Source organism: Sipha flava, unplaced genomic scaffold (assembly GCF_003268045.1).
Source record: "Sipha flava isolate LNK unplaced genomic scaffold, YSA_version1 201_pilon_pilon, whole genome shotgun sequence".
In the NCBI taxonomy this organism is placed as follows: domain Eukaryota; kingdom Metazoa; phylum Arthropoda; class Insecta; order Hemiptera; family Aphididae; genus Sipha; species Sipha flava.
The window spans coordinates 347,405-365,771 of NW_020272791.1; the positions used below are offsets into that span (position 1 = coordinate 347,405).

The 18,367-nt window shown below is 26.6% G+C and overlaps 3 protein-coding genes across 3 annotated transcripts; 2 read left to right on the top strand and 1 right to left on the bottom strand.

The window, feature by feature from the left end:
* Nucleotides 1–3,091: 3,091 nt before the first annotated feature.
* LOC112682277 lies at nt 3,092–4,197 on the top strand. Its single transcript, XM_025552815.1, has 2 exons — nt 3,092–3,178; nt 3,277–4,197. Exons 1-2 carry the CDS (start codon nt 3,092–3,094, stop codon nt 3,706–3,708), a joined length of 519 nt encoding a protein of 172 aa, XP_025408600.1. The 3' UTR covers nt 3,709–4,197.
* Nucleotides 4,198–8,783: 4,586 nt separating this feature from the next.
* On the bottom strand, nt 8,784–10,574 carry LOC112682267 (WD repeat-containing protein 43). Its single transcript, XM_025552806.1, has one exon. The coding sequence runs from the start codon at nt 10,471–10,473 to the stop codon at nt 8,815–8,817; it is 1,659 nt and encodes a 552-aa protein (XP_025408591.1). The 5' UTR covers nt 10,474–10,574; the 3' UTR covers nt 8,784–8,814.
* Nucleotides 10,575–14,584: 4,010 nt separating this feature from the next.
* On the top strand, nt 14,585–17,633 carry LOC112682261 (erlin-1-like). Its single transcript, XM_025552797.1, has 7 exons — nt 14,585–14,932; nt 14,997–15,077; nt 15,166–15,274; nt 16,611–16,717; nt 16,799–16,950; nt 17,021–17,202; nt 17,265–17,633. Exons 1-7 carry the CDS (start codon nt 14,825–14,827, stop codon nt 17,465–17,467), a joined length of 942 nt encoding a protein of 313 aa, XP_025408582.1. The 5' UTR covers nt 14,585–14,824; the 3' UTR covers nt 17,468–17,633.
* The last annotated feature ends 734 nt before the right edge of the window (nt 17,634–18,367 follow it).

An 18,367-nucleotide genomic window follows, 5' to 3' on the forward strand; every position in this document is an offset into this window, starting at 1 on the left:
TATTATTATTATTATTATTATTATTATTATTATTATTATTATTATTATAATTATTATTATTATTATTATTATTATTATTATTATTATTATCATCGGCATCATTATAATTAATATTGCTATTATTACAATTATATATAATGTTCATCATTATAACTATTATATGTATTATGTATTTACTCGTATTATTTACTAACCATTAATGTAAACAATAATTTCATAAGTATAAATGTTTCGCTATAAATGCATCTACATATGTCGCCAACAATAAAAATTAAAATATTCACTAAAAAATGTATACTCCTGCTACAGAATAATTTGGAACGAGACATTTCAACAGTCTATTTTCCTCTCTGAAATAAATAGGTATTACTATCGATAAAGCCAATTCTTTGTGAAAATAAATATAAATCACAAATGCTACCGTTAAGACTTTTTTTGTTGTTAATACAAGATTCTATAAAGCAGTTATCAGGAAAGCGTTTCTTTAGAAGGATTTGTTCTATACATTTATTTTAAGGGATTTGAAATAATATATTTTTTTTATTTAATCATTCGTCTTATCATTTTGAATTGCTTCTTCACGATACTTGAATATTGAGATTAATAACATATCTTATGAAAACAATTCTTAGTTACTATTATGTTTGAGATATGAAATATAAAATCATGCTCCATGAATACATAATGTATCATGCATATACACATCGAAAAATTTCAAACATATCTACGTTTAAAAATATGGAGTAATTGTATTTGTTTTTATGGCATCTTCTATTATTTCTTCATCATTAATTAATACATTTTCTTCTGTTACACTGCATCCTGCTTTTATATTATATTTTTTTCTTTTACTGTTTTTCGTGTTTCAAATCACCTTCAAATCTTTTCAAATCAAATCTTTTAATAAACACAGGATGATAATGAAACTATCGTTAATTTCAGCCATGATAACTGCTCCGATAAACTAGCTCACATTGCTGTCGCGATCCTCTCGTCGTGATACGATCATTAGTAATAAAAAATATTAACTTAGCAATAATCTTTGAGAACCACTGAAATTCCCTTATCACAACTAGTCGATTATTGCTATACATTAACAAATGTAACCGCTAATGTAACCTTCATGATAAAATTGGTTACCATGAGAAATGTTTATTTTTTTTGAAGGTAATAATGGTACTAATCACATGGTTGAAGATAAAAAATATTATCATATACATAAATTTATTTTTAGTGGAAATAAAATCAAATTATATCAAACACCTCGATATGTTTAGACAAAAACCAGACTATTTCATTTCACCTCGACGTTCCAAGTTACCTTGATTGACAGTATATAATTTATGTTAACTCCTCCGGAGGCGAGATAACGTCTAAAATCAAGTCCGCCGGACCAGAAATCAATTTCGGGTTCAAACCCGGACGATCGCTCGACCACTAAGGCTGACCGCACACTGGTAAAGCAAAATTGACTGAAGGAATTTAAGTCATATTTAGTCATAATAAAGCATTATGATCGCACACTAGATAAAATATAGTCAAATCAAAGCAAAACCAGTCGTCATAACCTGATGAGGAGGACGTTACTATTCCTATTTTATGGTTCCTTTTAAAAGAAATTGAACAGGAAGAAAATAAATGTTGTTTTTGTAATCATAAAAAGACTGATGCTCTTGGAATAACGATATAAAATTATCGAGGTTAATTTCATTCTCAAAAAAACATTTTATAAGCTTATTGAATAAAATAAATAATAATATTATACACATAATACGGTACCTTCTACTTATTTTCTTGATTTTTAAAACTTTTCAGATGATGCGTATAGTATATAGTTTATGTCAAAATTATGTACATGCATAAATATAATATAATTATCTTTATATTGTAGACGATTTAGCATAAATAAATAATTGTTGGCATCATTTTGATATAACCATCCAGTGACTGCTTGATTATGACTAATCAAAATAGCGCACGTTCTATTTCAATAAAGCAATATTAGTCATGTCTAAAACCGGGTTCACACGTGTCAGTCAAAACATTCATTATGACTGATTCACGAAAACTGAACAAGTTATGAACATGTAAACACTTGTTTCATTATGACTGAATCATAATAATTAGGCTTCAATCAAGTAGAAACTATTTCTACTTTTGTTCATTTTTAATTATCAGTATTGCATCATGAAAGACGACTGAAACGTGTGACCATATATTCATTTTATATTTTCATTATTACTATCAATCGTTTTATTATCAATAATTTAATTTATTTGCTACAGCTAGATACATGTTTTTTTAAATATATTTATTTTAATATTTATAATTTTTTAAAATAGTGTTTAAGTGGCGTGACGAATATATTGACCAATTTTTGAACGAATATAAACAAAAAGAGTGTTTATGGAGATTCCATGTATTTTAAGCGATGTAATTTTGGCGCGGAAATTTGGTCGCGGCAAAATAGTCGCAGTATAAAATCGTCGTGCATCATTTGGTCGTCTCTGGTAAATTGCGGCAAAATCGGTATATTTTCTAAAATTTGATACGATCGATATCATATTGTTAAGTATATACAGTGTATGCTAGTAGGTATATAAAACAAATTACTAAGAAATTGGTAATTTTGCCGCAGTTTACATACAGCCATACAGATATCAATATAATACAATTATACGGGTAAGAACTTGTATAGTGACTGTAGGAACAGCAGTACAGATATCAAATTAGTACAGTATTATATTGGACTGGTAAATAACTTGTTTAGTTAAAATAATAAAAATAATTAAAATTTTATCTTGTTAAGTTGTACAATGATGTAAACGTTTGATACGATTTGTACATACGTGTTAACCATATGCTAACGGCCGCGTGCGGAGTGTTTTGTTAAAATTTAATAATGTCACTAAATTATACTTTAAGCCGAAAAAATAAAAAATTATTAATTCACAGTAATTATGTGCACCAAAAAGTAAAAGATGACGACGAAAAAATTGTTTAGAAATGTAATAATTATAAACAATTTACTTGTCGCGGTCGCGTTCACACAAGAAATGATACGATTATTAAATATGTTGAGCATAATCATATGCCCGATGTATCTAAATTAAAATGTAGAGAATATATGAATGATTTGAAGGAAGTGGTGAAAACATCTCAACTGAGTACTCATGGTGTTATTGGAACAATAATATCAAAATGAAATAGATAATAATTATAAAATTCAACTAAAACTAACATACCTCTACTATATTAATATTTATTTTTAATTAGGTTGATGCTGCAGTTGCAAGTAATTTACCACCAATAAATCAACTTAAAAGAACAGTACAACGAACAAGACAAGTTGAAAGTTCTGCTCCCCCAAATCCTATGAAGTTAGAAGAGCTCACAATTCCAGATGAGTATAAAATAACTACGAATGGTGAACCATTTTTATTATATGAAAGTTTTTCTAAAAATATTGAAGAAAAGCGAATATTAATATTTTCAACGGAAAAAAATGTAAATTTATTATTAGAAAGTAAACACTGGTTTGTTGACGGCACTTTTTCGTATTGCCCTAGTCTTTTCGTCCAATTATATACAATTCACAGTATAATAGCATGTAATATTGTTCCATTGGTTTATATTCTTTTACCAAATAAAAAGGAAATTACTTATTGTCGTATGTTTTTGGCTCTAAATATTTTAAAACCAAATTAAAATCCTGTAATGATTATGGCTGATTTTGAAAAAAATAATATGAACGTAACATTATTTGTATACCCAAATTCTAAAATTCAAGGTTGTTTTTTCATCTTGGACAATCAATATGGTGCCAAATTCAAAGTATAGGTTTAAGTAATAGATACTCTACTGATCCAGAATTTTCTCTGAATATTCGAAAAATACCGACATTAGCATATTTACCCGAAAATCTTATTGAAGATAATTTTGAACGCCTTCTGGAAACAGAATTTTATAAAAATAATTAAGAATTACTGACAGATTTTATTAATTATTTTGAGGATACCTATATAGACCGTGTTAATAAAAGAGGACGATAAACACCCCCACGATTTCCTATTGGACTATGGAATTGTTATTCTTTAATCGAAAGAGATATTTCATGTACTAATTATGCAGTTGGAGGCTGACACAACTGTTTCAATGCACTACTAAAATCAGCTCACCCATCCATCTGGATTTTTATTAATGCGTTAAAAATAAAAATAATATAAACCAATTTAAAGTTGAACAATTTCTTTCTGGTACATCGTTACCCAAAAAGAAAAAATACAAAGATTCTACGATTCGAATTAAAAAAATTGTTTCGGCTTTTGATCCAAATTCAACCAATTTTCAAGATTAATAGCTGTACATTTTCAATTACAAATATAGATTTTTATTTTATTATTATAACAATTTTTAATTTTTTAAATATAATATGAATGGATATTTTAATAAATTATACTTGTCTTCGAGTTTATTTAAGTATAATAATATATTATGAGAATTTTCAGTGGATTTATTTATAATTTAATTTATAATAATTATAATAGTTTAAGAATAATTAAATAAAACTACAATAATTTATTTATTGTCCATCGTTACGCGACCAAATGACGCGCGTTGATATTACCTAAGCGATCAATTTACTGCGCCCAAATTTCCGCGACCATTTTAACACGCTAAAATTACCGCGATTAACTTACGTGACACCATTTATGGAATACAAGCAATGACAATTACAAAAACCGAGACACAAGATAAAGCATACGAAAGTATATGTGTTCTGCTTTGAATTTACCTGGTCTGTCTGTGAACGACATCAAAACTAAAATAAAAACAATTGGTCTTTACTCATTCTTTAATGATTTTTGTATAAAAATTCATCTTCAGTTGCAAATTCTCGTAATAAATGTTCACTAGCACCCAAAGTATTGCGCATTAGAATCAATTTTTTAACCCATCATCTACAGGTTTTCTTATTTTTTAATTTTTTTAATATATTTTGTAGTTCTTGTGATATTTGCGAGCAAAATAACCTAATACTAGTTCGCATCACAGCTTTTTTTGAACTAACCATTGAAAAATATTTGTATTATATTAGTACAAGTAGTCACAAAAAAAATGTACGTAGTTATACTATAACGTGGTAGGTATCACTATAACAGTTATATGATCGCTGAACATTGAACAATGACTTTCATTAAGAATGAATAGGTTTTTCGTTAAATCGTGTGAACGATTTATTCAGTAAATAAGATTTCAGTAATAATGAATCAGTCATAATGATCATTCTCACTGACACGTATGAACCCAGCTTAAAGTCAAAAATGTTTTATTTTGAGTGCGCTTTATTAGTGTGTGTGTTTTCCATAAAATATAAATATTGTATTTTTCATAAATCACAATAAAGCACTATTAGACAAGCAGTTTTGCTTTACCAGTGTGTGTGGTCACCCTAAGCTACCCGACCGTATTAACCTAAGACGTTATCACCCCCCCCCCAATTAAAGGGAGTTTACATTCGACCATCCTAGCGTCCACGATCGTCATCGATCCTTACTGTCGCCCATTGCGACTATTGCTTCACCACTTGATCACCAGAGTGCACGATCCGTAAGCACAACGCGATTATCTCTGCACGACCTCTGGTCGACCAAATTCAGGTCCCTCACGTCACACTAGGTTCTTCAGATCGTTATCCCACTTCTGATTTATGTTAAATATTCCGGCGGCTTGATTTTTGACGTTATCTCGTCCCCGGAGAAGTTAACACTACTCTATAATAATACATAATATCAACATAATTAAAAATAATATTTTAGTATCTATAGGTACTATTTTTATTTGATACCAAAGTGAATACCTAATAACTATTTTTGAAATTTATAAAACTAAAAAATGTGTTGTAAACAATAAGAAAAAAATGATATAAGGAAGTAAATTATAACATGAAAATATTCGAGCGAAGCGAGGTAATTAATTAGTCTTCACCCTCCCATAGTTATTTTTTCGGGATGGCCCTGATGAAGATGTGTTTTTTCTCACCAAGTAGGTACTGTTGAATGGTAAAAACGCTGCAATATACCCATCTACAACCAGTGTTCCCAAACAATGTAAGGAAAATAAATTTACACTATACATAGAGTACAAAAATGAATTTAATTTTAAATTTTGTGAATACATTTTATTTTTAAGTATCAAAATAGAGTATTTATTAATATGTAACTATATTTAAGCACTTAAGTAACTACAATTGTGGCTTAGTAAATTCTCAAAAAAATTGATAACATCACTATAATGGTATTAACTGGTTCTAGAACCTTAAAAAAAATTAACTTAATCACCGGAACCGAAAAATCCAATAGATTCCAATCCTTGCATTATTAATCATAACATATCTATTTGTATCAAAATATATAACTAACGGCATTTTACTCTAGTAAACATATTTTTAAACAATTTATAAATATAGAGCAATAATACTGTAAAATGGAAATGTACTTACTGCTTTGGAAAATTAAAGTATAAACTAATATTGCTAAGTAATAACACAAAATTAACTTTAATTTGTATAATAAGCAAATGATACTTTTTAATTATTATTTCATTGCATTTCTCATAAAAAAAACTATAAAGATTATAAAGAATTTATCTTATATTAAATCAAATAAACTAACAAATAATAAAGGTAGGTATAATACAATTAAAAATAAAAAAACTATTTTTCTCCAAATTATTAAATTGGTTTTTACAGCACTAATTGCCTAGTAGGGCAGTATATATGTATGCAAATACTATACAGAATCAACATTTTAAATATGCTACTCACAAATTCACTACAAATCTACAAATGGTACTTACATAATACAAACTAGTAAGAATAAACATAAACTTAAAACAATTTTAATGTGAACTATACTAATATATTAATTTAATACTTTAAATATTATTCTGTATTGTATGTAGGTAAATCAATTAATTGATCAATACAATTTTAAAAACAAATTGTTGTTTTCTTAAATAAGTAATATATGTCTATTATAAGAAATATCACTATAATAATAATGTATTATTTAATGTAAAAACATTTTTGTAAAATATAATTTATATTATTTTCTTCATTAAAGAAATTATTTTGTAAGTTATATTTTTTTATTGTTTAGATTAAAAAAAAAAAAAAATGACGAAGCTATTATTTTAAAATCAATTAAGGTAATAATGGGTTTTGAACACATTAGATGATTACAAGATCAACAATGCAATTTTTGTTTAAGATTTTTTACTAAAAAATGATTTGCTTCCAAATAATGTAAGATTTTAGTTAGCTGTTGGTGTGTGCGTAGGGGACGTAGAAACAGGGTCGTCCCGAAGATGAAAATCAAGAGGGGGTGAATAATATAAAAAATGCAGACTTCAATTTTTTACTCAATGTATATAGTACTATAATTAACTATATGTAGTCTTATTTTTACTTTTTAAATTGTATATATGTGTCAGTGTCGCACGTTCTTAAAATTGACAATTTAATTAAATATATTTGTATATGTATGTATAATTATTATATATATAACTGACAACAAACTACAATCACAATTGTTTATCTTAAAGTGTTTTCATACAAATCGATGTTTCGCACTTTTTTTTTAGTTGGCAACTCGAGCGTAAAAATCGCGCAAGCCCAAAAACAGTGTGACGTCTCGATTTGTATGAGAATTTAGCAAAAAATACAACTTAAGTGTTTATTTTTACATTTAAGGTAATGTTCTAAAAATAAATTGAATAAACCAAGATTTTGAAGATTTCAAAAAAACTTAAAAAAATCTACTTTGGGCCATCCCAGCGAGTACATGTACACAAGTGTTCTCATCCATTCTAGAAACACCCTGTATATAATAATATTGTATATTGTATAATAAGTAGTTCTATAAATTTTATCCATGTATAAACTGTATTACGAAATATGTAATATTTGTTTACCATAAGTAAAATTAGGTCCTTCTAGGCTATAATGAAACAAGTCCGACTGCAGACCGGTGTTTTTGTTGGTTGGGAGTGAGACACCCCCCAAGATTCCCCTTAAGGACGCCCCTGCGTAGAAAATTGAGACAAGTGGAAATTTAGGACAAAAGTAGCTGATCCCATATAGTTGGGAGAAAGGTAAAGGAGAAGTAATTTATTATTAATTTTCTATATAGCATAGAGTAATACTTTCTAAATTAAAAGTATACCATTCAATTTAATATTATTAAAATATACCTAACTGCTAAACTACAAATAAAACATTATTACAAATTTTGCCTAGACACTGGTTTTTGGATTGAAATACAGGAGTTAGGTATGTATAAGCTATTAAAAAATCAATGGTTAAGATCTAAGTTTTTAAGATAAAGTGACATAGTGTTTTTAACTAATTTTAAAATGAAAATATTTCCATAAAACAATTTTTTATTACTAAATTTGTATTTTAGCTATCTTCATTAATTAACTTCCTCACTTGCATTAAAAATCTTTTATAAGAACTTAATTTACCATAGAGCACATATTAGATATTTTAGTAATTTAATTTTAAAGTTATGTGACTGGTTAATCTTTATAATTAGAGTTCATTATATTATTTTCCTATTCATTAACTTTGTATCACTAGTCATATTCAAATTTAAGGTGTAGGTATATTATTATATCTAATGTATATTTTACTGCTGTCAAATATTATATTATTTAAATATATTTACACATAATTGTTGAGCTGAATAGTTAATATTAAGGCTAATAAAATAAAACAATACTTAACCTAGGTATATTAATGTTTTATTTATATTAAATACAAGGAGGATCATCACCATTTATTTCTATATCCATTGCTTCTTCTTCATCTGTTGTGTTTAGATCTTCATCTTCAGATTCATTAAATGTTAATAAAGACTCTTCAAATGTTTTTTTATCTTCATCATCTGAATCGTTAAACACTAATAGGGCATCTTGTTCTTTTTCTTTATCTTGTTTATCAAAGTTTAACCTGTCTACTAATGCTTTAAGTTTAAACTCTAACAAACCAAGTTTTTCAAAATTATTTAACCTTATATTCAAGACATTTTCTAGGGGTAAAAATGTTTCTAGAACATCTGGATTAGCTAATAGCAAAGATGCATGTATTCTCAACAGAGCAGATAACCATCTTATACTTACAGAACTCACTAAAGTTCGGTCCTGTGATAGGCGTATAAGCTTACGAATAAGCATAACAATAGACTGTAATGGTAGATGTGATACAGTATTATCAATAGTTCGGTCATCTTTAACAAATAAGGCAGACTCTAAAAGATGTTTATCGTTGCTACGAAGACCTTGAATTAACAAATGTACAATACTTTCACCCTTGGTCTGAACTGTATTTTCAATTTCTTCAGACATATTTTGAAGTCTTGTTTCAAGTGGTAGATTTGATGATCTATTATTTTTCATTTCAATACATTTAGCATCTACAATATTTGGATTAACAATATGGCTTCCCACAAATGATTTTAATTTTCTTGGGTCTTGTCTTGCTATAAATGTACATTTATTTAACTTTTTTAAGTTAATATTTTCAAATGCTAAGAATGGCCGGGTGCCATAAACTATATATACTCTAGAATCATAAACTTTAGTACATAAAATTGGCATTTGTACAGTTTCTACATCTTTTGTATTATCCACAGCTATTTGAAGTGTTCCGTGAGGTTTAAGTGGATGTGAAATACAACCATTTAGTACATGTTCATACACATGCAATGTACCACTTTCAGTTGTAATTGTCACTGTAATATTGTTGCGTTGGTTATGAACATATACAAAAGAAATATTATCGTCTGCAACTAATGAAGCTAATGGATCTGGTTTTAAGTCGCTTAGAGACCATATATTTATAAACCGGTCTCTGGCAGAACTTAACAGATAACATTTATCACCTTCAATGATGTGTAGTGAGCGAATTTCATTTTTATGACCAGTAAACTTATGAATCATCTCACCAGATGGAAAGTTCCACAATTTTATTTCCCTTAATGCTGTCAGCAACCTTCCATCAGGCAGCATAGCTAATGCACACATTTTACTTATTTTCTTTTTTACTTCTAGCTTGTTGTTCTTCAAATCAAACTGAGCAACATGACCATCATCTGAACCAATATATAAGTGTTGACCCAAACGATAAATACTCTTGATAGATTTTGAATGAGTATTGATTTTAGACTGGATACTTCCACTAGCAACATTATAAAATTCAACATAACCTTTCTGAGTACCAATGCACAATAAATCAGTATTGTCTACTTGGATCCATTTGACACAAGTGACAGAAGAATTCAAATGTCCACTTGGAGAATATGTGTGCCGCAAATCACCAGCATTAGTATCCCAAACGTTGATCTTTCCATTACCACTGATTTCAGTATAATATCTTCCAGATTCCGAAAAACCACCGACAGTTTCCCTCATGACGACACGGTTATTAATATTAAGTTTAAAATAAAAATTTCACAAATAACATACTTGACGAAAATTATTTGAAAATGTTTTTAAAAGGGTTTGTTACATAACCTAAAAAGCTTATTTTCATGGATAAAAGAATACACGATTCACAAATTTCATGAGGTTTTTGATATCATAATTTATTAAATTCTTATTTTTCTAATTAATTAAATATTTATTTTATTAACTATATCTAATTAAATGTTTCTATATCTTAACTTTTAACTCAAAGTTTTACAATTTTAGGAATTATAAATGTTATATTATAAAAAAAATATTTACACAAATATTGTACTTGCTAGTAGTACCTTCACGTATGTAATTTAGTTATTCAGTGTTAATTTACCGATTTACTTAGATAATAATAAATATGCCCTGTTATCAGGGCCACATTTAAGGGGGGGCACTGGCAACAACTGCCCCGGACGCCAGTTTTTTGGGGACACCAAAATTTAGTGGTCGGAAATTTGCTCACGTGTGAAGTATTAAACTTTTAAAATTATTTTGAATTATTTTTTTTTTTTTTGTTTTTAATAACAGTATCATAAATTAATGTTAATGCATTTAATTTATTAATGTATTTATAGTAATATATCTATATATACCTAATATTAGTTCCCAAATTTATTGTGATAATGTCAATAAACGTAAGTTATAATAATACGAAATATTATGTTATCGCGTGCGGCGTGCGGTGTCGTGCCTACTACACAAAAATAGCATTGATTATAAAATATCTATAAGGTTCATGAAGATAACTCTATCTCCTATATTTTCCGTGGGTTGACCCCCTTTTTTTGCGCCGAGGCGCAAAATATCTAAATACGGCACTGCCTGTTATTCATTACTGGCTGATGTGATTCATTTCATTATATATACCTAAGATGGGCAACTCAAAGTAACTAGAGGGCCAATTTTTAGAACTTTAAAATCTTACGGGTCATAGTAAAGAAAGCAAAAATGAAAAAATTCATTAAAATTGACAATTTGCATTTATTATAATTAATTACATTTTACGACTGAACCAGTACAATAAAATAAGTGTCTAATACCTACAGCAAAGTTAGCTATGTCAATATGAATATAAATTATACTTAGACATTTAATAATTTAGCTGCAGTCTGATGGTAGAGAAAAATATAACATCTACCTAATCTAACCTAACCCTGCGTATGCCACTGATTATTATTAATATTATGTCATGGACTACCTATGTTAATCATAGATGTTAATTGGAGGAGATGAGAAGGGACAACTGCCCACCTCTAAAAATTTAATGAGACAATACTCCCTTAGTATTTAATAAATAAGTTGGCAATATATTATTGAAAAGGCATTTTAGGTTTGTAAGAATTATTTTATCAAGAAAAATATAATTTTTTGATTTATTAACTATAAAAAAAAAAATGAATAAATAAATTAAAATATATTTGTTCTTTAGTATTTATCATCAGTATACATCATAATGCAGATAAAATATATCTAGTCTTTAAGTATACGGTATATTAACATAAAATAAAGTTTGCCCACCATAAGAATTGCCCTAGTTAAGAGGATGTTACACCCGCATGTGTTGTCTCCGTCTGACATACGTACAACATAGTAAATTTGCGTTCAGTGATTCAAATGTAGTGAAGTTAGCTTTAATCATTGATTTTATAATATTATGTTAATATAATGTATTATAAAATCAATATTTTAATATTAGAGTAAACTGACCTATAATCAAACTTTAAGGGAAGAACATTATGTGTGTTTTGTTGATCGATTTTTAAACAAGTTATGGTGTTTTTTTAATTGTTATATTTTACATACTCATAACACGCTTAAAAATAAAAATATCGAAAAAAATCGACCAACAAAACACAGATAATGTTCTTCCCTTAAAATTTAATTATAGGTCAGTTTACTCTAATATTAAAGCCAACTTCACTACATTTGAATCACTGAACGCAAATTTGCTATGTTGTACGTATGTCAGACGGAGACAACACATGCGGGTGTGACGTCTTCTTAAGGTTATTGTTGATAATGTTTTAAAGATTTTCTATTTTTTATTTTTAATGAAGTTCATACTGAAGTTAGCAACAATTTTTATTATTACCAAAACGAGTCAAAAATAGGTACATTTATTTTGGTTAATCCAATAAAAATTAGCCTTTTAATAAAAAATTGTCAAATAATGTAGATCAGTTGAATAAGAATTAATAGAAATAAAATTAGACAAATAATAAAATGTAATGAATAAAAATTAGTCGAACGACTAATTATACCACATAGTGTAACTAAATTAGTCACACAACACTACAGACTAAATCGCTAGGAATAAGTCACTTTTATCCATCACCAATTACGTAGTTACGAGTGAGGGGGTAAGGGGTTTCTACCACCCCAGATTTTTTTTTTAATGATGTTTAATTATTATTTATTAATATTTACATACACATATTACAGTAAAAATTATATTTTCATTTTACTATGATTAGATATATATTAAAAATTGAGTAGCAACAGTGGCGGATAGGTATATATTTTTTTTACCGGGAAGGAATTGGAAGGGCCTAAAGAGCCTAGGCCCCATAAAAAATAAGCCGCTCGCAACATATTATATTACAATATAATAATTTACAAATTGCTCATAGTACTTGTAATTACTAGTTAATTAGTTATTAGTTAATTAGTATTAGTTATTTAAAGTTTTTAATGTTGAAAATCATATTGAATAGGTATATATAACTGTATACTAATTTAAATTAATACAGTAGTAACTTTTTTAATGCTTCACTATTTAAAGCAACTTTATCGATTATGGTAGCAGGGAAAATAGAAGTTAAAATTTCTTTTTCTACATTCATGAGGATGAAACTTTCTAAATGGTCTTGAGTGATAGAGTTTCTCAAATAATTTTTAACATATTTTAATTTTGAAAAACTACGCTCACAACCTACTTGTGTTACTGAAAATGTTAAAAGCAGTTTGTAAGATAAATACAGAGCCGGATAAGCATTAGTGTACAAATTATAGTTCATTAAAATACTAAAACAACAAACAACACAACACTTGACAGGTCTAATAGTATTATCTGCTTGGTGAGTAAAAAATTCTTCTGGCTCATTTTCTACAATTAAAACAAAAAGAAAAATTAATATTAAGTTAAATTGAAAACATGCTCTTATAGATGTCAGTATACGCAATGCCGCGGCACGTGCGGTGAAGGTGATGCGGCGACTTTGTAATTCAAGCTTATAAAAATAGATTGGTTTGTCCACTGTATATGATAGGCGCGGGACGAACGAACAAAATATGTATTTTTTCGTATCAAGCTATCAGCTAGCATCCGCAGTTTTTCAAATAAAATCGTTTTGTTATTTATTTTATTTTTATAACTTCAACCTTCATCTTACTTACTTATTATAATATCTTTTAAATATTTGTAAATAAGTACGTACATTCTTAAATTATAATAAAAATAAATAAATCTTGATAGTGATTAAAATTTACAAATATATCTTCAATTTAGTACAGAACTCGGTGAAAGGGCTAAGGGCCCCCATATATAAAAATGGGGTGGGGCCTACCGGGAAAATCCCGAATTCCCGGTGGGCCTATCCGCCACTGAGTAGCAAAAATAATTTTCATTAAATACGGGACATAATAATAATACCATTTTAAATGTAATATTTTTACATAGGACCTTGTATTAAGATATACTAAGAATATTATGAATTAACTCTTAAACCCCCCCCCCTAAAAAAAAAATATTGTATCTACGCCACTGCCCATCATTATTGTACATAGATTATAGAGTAATATTACTTTATGATACAGATACTAAATAATATTAATATGATAAAAATATCAATATCATAGATTTATAAAGATACGAACATGGTTTAAAACACTTTTAGATCTTCTAAGACCATGGTTTAAAATATATAAACTATGATAAAGAAAGAACCATGAATCACCGATGATGATATAAACGAACACAACTTTGATCTAATCGAATTTTTTAAAATTATATTTTTATTAATAATATTAAAGCAAATGATGTCATTTGTTTGCTCAATTGCTTAAATATTCCTTTGTGTTCGATTCCATAAGATGATTAATTTTTTTATAATTTATTTTACTTCTAAATTAATTCTTATCGTTTTAGACGTTTGAATAATCTATGTAGTAAACCTATGCTTGTGGTAAAATAACTGTTATAATTTTTATATTATACTCGAGTACTGTATATTTACTGTAAATTTTAATCATACAACTAATAATAATTAAAATTAAAATCCTCATTTAGTAATTTCATTACCTTAATATGGCTGACTTATCCTATGCATTACCTTTGTTGTTACTATTAACTGTTACCTTAACTCACTTCTGTTTACACAGAGTGGATGAAGGACATGTGGCTGTTTATTACAGGGTAAATATATCACTCGTTGTTTTGTGAATTTGTTAAATTATATATGATATTCATATTTTATTAGGGTGGCGCGTTATTATCTCAGATTAGTTATCCTGGTTACCACATTATGATGCCTTTCCTAACCACTTTTCGGTCTGTTCAAGTGAGCACTTATTATTATATTAATTTAAATATTTTTAATTAAATAATTGTTTGATCTCTATATACATTTAATTTATTTTATTTTTCAGGTTACACTTCAAACGGATGAAGTGAAAAATGTTCCTTGTGGCACAAGTGGTGGTGTAATGATTTATTTTGATAGAATTGAAGTAGTCAATATACTAAATGCTGATAGTGGTATCCAAATATCTATATTACATTTATTTTTGATAATTATTAGTTATAGTTAAATATTGATTATTATTAGAGCTTGGATGTTTAAGACCAAAATTTCATTAAAATATGCTAATAATTGCAAAAAATATACGTAAAAAAAGGTGTTAATATTTATTCAAAATAAATTTTAAACACTATTAAAAATGAACTAATATTATATCTATTTTAAACAAGTACACAATTTAATTTTAACAATTGCACAATTACTAAAAAAGGGAATAATAGTAATTCAAATGTATTTTTTTTTTTTTTTTTTTTAAATGATATTAAAATAACTTCATTGCAAAATACATAATTGAAATAAAATACTATAAATATAAATGAAAAAAATAGAATACATATTTCATAGGTTAAATATCAAGATTACAATGTGTCATAATGATTTTAAATATATTTTTAAATTTGAAAGATCTTCGACAATCTGACAGTATAGTTTTGTAACGGACCTTTGCAATACCTGTAGTGAGAATTAGGTCTTATACTTACCAATATCTATAACTATTAGTCTATTATCGATGGATGATAAGATAAAAATTATCGATGAGTAATTCTGACATTCATGTATACATTGTGATATAAATACATGAGTTTTCATTTTCTACCATTTCATTAATTTCATTTTCATTCATTAAATCCGTATAAATTGTGCTTATATTATATTTAAAATATTAGTAATATGCCACTAAATCTAGTAATTATCAATGTATGCATTTATATGCTCAAAAATGTCAAATATGCAAAAATATACAAAAAAAAAAATTGTCTATTTGTAATGTAGACTTCATGAATCAAATTTATATCTCACTCCAGTGTAATTCTTGCTGCGAGAAAAAAATATGCGAAGTCATAAACATTCGAGCTTTAATTATTATTTATCATAATTTGTATCAAGAAATTCAATAAATTAAATTCTCATTTTATTTAGATATAACGTTTAAATATATTTTAAAATCATTACTTTCATTATAAAATAAAATGTTATAGTTCAACAATTGAATTTTGTTTTATAGTTCAATGAGTTAAAATGTCATGATACACTTTTTAATTTTTTTTTTTTTTGGATTTAGATATCCTATCATTTTTATGAGTTAAAAATTTATATTCAATTCACTTATTTACATATTAAAAATGTAATACAATGTTACATTGTACGTTTAAATTTAAATTAGAATTTAAGTATTATCAAATTAGATATGTATTTTACCTAAAACACACAATCCTTATTCATATTTAAACCAATTTAATGATTTTAGAGTTATATAGTAAACCCAATTGTGATTATTTATTTTTTTTTTAGTTTTTGATATTGTAAAGAATTACACAGCAGATTATGATAAAACATTAATATTTAATAAAGTACATCATGAACTTAATCAATTTTGCAGTGTCCATAATTTACACGAGGTATAAATTGCTTTTTATTGTTTATTTAACTTGTTGTGAATCCAGAATCCAGATATAATATTAATACAATACATTTTATAGGTGTACATTGATTTATTTGATCAAATTGATGAAAATCTCAAAGTAGCACTGCAAAAAGATTTAACTGAAATGGCTCCTGGACTCAAAGTACATGCTGTACGTGTCACTAAGCCTAAAATACCTGAAACAATACGTAAAAATTATGAAATAATGTAATAAAATTAATATTTTATAATGTTTTAATTATTATATTAATTTATATTATTTTGCACTTTATTTTAGGGAAGCAGAAAAAACTAAATTGCTAATTGCTGAACAAACACAAAAAGTTGTTGAAAAAGAAGCTGAGACTGAACGTAAACGTGCTATAATAGAAGCTGAGAAACTAGCTCAAGTGTCTAGAATTGAATTTGAACAAAAAATTATGGAAAAAGAATCTATTAAACAAATTTCTGTTATAGAAGGTATCTAAGCCTCTAAAATACTTATTGTACTTAATAAATTAATTTTTTTTATGTTAATTTAGATACAATTCATCTAGAAAAAGAAAAGAGTGCTGCAGATGCTGAATTTTATCGTATTAAAATGCAAGCAGACTCTAATAAGTTATTGCTGACTAAAGAGTTCTTAGAATTGAAACGCATAGAATCTCTAGGAAATAATACAAAACTTTACTATGGACCAGATCTTCCAAAAATTTTCATGCAACAATATGTGCCATTAAAATAATATTATTATTGCATTTTCAATTAAATTTTAATTACATTTTAATATGAAAATTGAAAAAATTGGTTATACATAATAAGTTTAAGAGAATTACATAAATACTAGTCAATTTCACTAAACTAAATATTTATAAATCATAGAAATAAAATAAGATAATTTATTTTTGTAATTCACACTAATTTATATTTGTATATTAGTTTTTTGTAATTATTTCTTACTATGACCTTTTGTGAATAGTACATATGAATTAGTAATATATATTTATTAGATAGATTTGATAAATAAAAATCATAATAACAAATGAATAAACAGCAATTATTCTTGCTTAAAGATAAAACCATCAATATTGTGTATTTTTTTATTATATTTATCAATATCACAATTTAAACTGTTAAATAAATGATTTATTTTAATTTGACTTATATTACTTCTTTAATATTTACCATTACAAATAATCATTTCATATATTGAAAATTTTGATCAAAACTTAATAGTAGAATATATTCATATAAATAAATAAAAACTAAAATTCTAGAATTTAATTACTTTAAATTTATGAAAAAAATTATAACATCTTATTAACTTTGCTAATTGAAAAAATGTGGGTATGCACTATGAACATTTTTCCATAATTATATATTTATTGAACAGTTAAAATAAGTTATATCAGCTATAAAACACTGTTATCAGATATAAAAGGTTAGGTGTAGTTTGTAATCAGTTGCAAGCATTAAAAAATTTGAATTTTATTTTTCAGAAAATCTATAAATATAATAAATTAGTAAATACGTTCTCAGAAATTTTAAAAGGCTAGAAAATTTTGTTATTTTAAAGATAATCATTTTTTTCGAAGTTAAAGTCAAACGTAAATAGAGAGAAAATGTTGTTTGCATAGTTTTTATA

Coding starts and splice junctions, on each gene's coding strand:
- LOC112682277 (XM_025552815.1), top strand. CDS start 3,092: ATGCCCGATGTATCTAAATTAAAATGTAGAGAATATATGAATGATTTG. Junction 3,179..3,276: donor CTCAACTGAGTACTCATGGT/GTTATTGGAACA, acceptor ATTTTTAATTAG/GTTGATGCTGCAGTTGCAAG.
- LOC112682267 (XM_025552806.1), bottom strand. CDS start 10,473: ATGAGGGAAACTGTCGGTGGTTTTTCGGAATCTGGAAGATATTATACT.
- LOC112682261 (XM_025552797.1), top strand. CDS start 14,825: ATGGCTGACTTATCCTATGCATTACCTTTGTTGTTACTATTAACTGTT. Junction 15,078..15,165: donor CCACTTTTCGGTCTGTTCAA/GTGAGCACTTAT, acceptor TTTATTTTTCAG/GTTACACTTCAAACGGATGA. Junction 16,718..16,798: donor GTGTCCATAATTTACACGAG/GTATAAATTGCT, acceptor TACATTTTATAG/GTGTACATTGATTTATTTGA.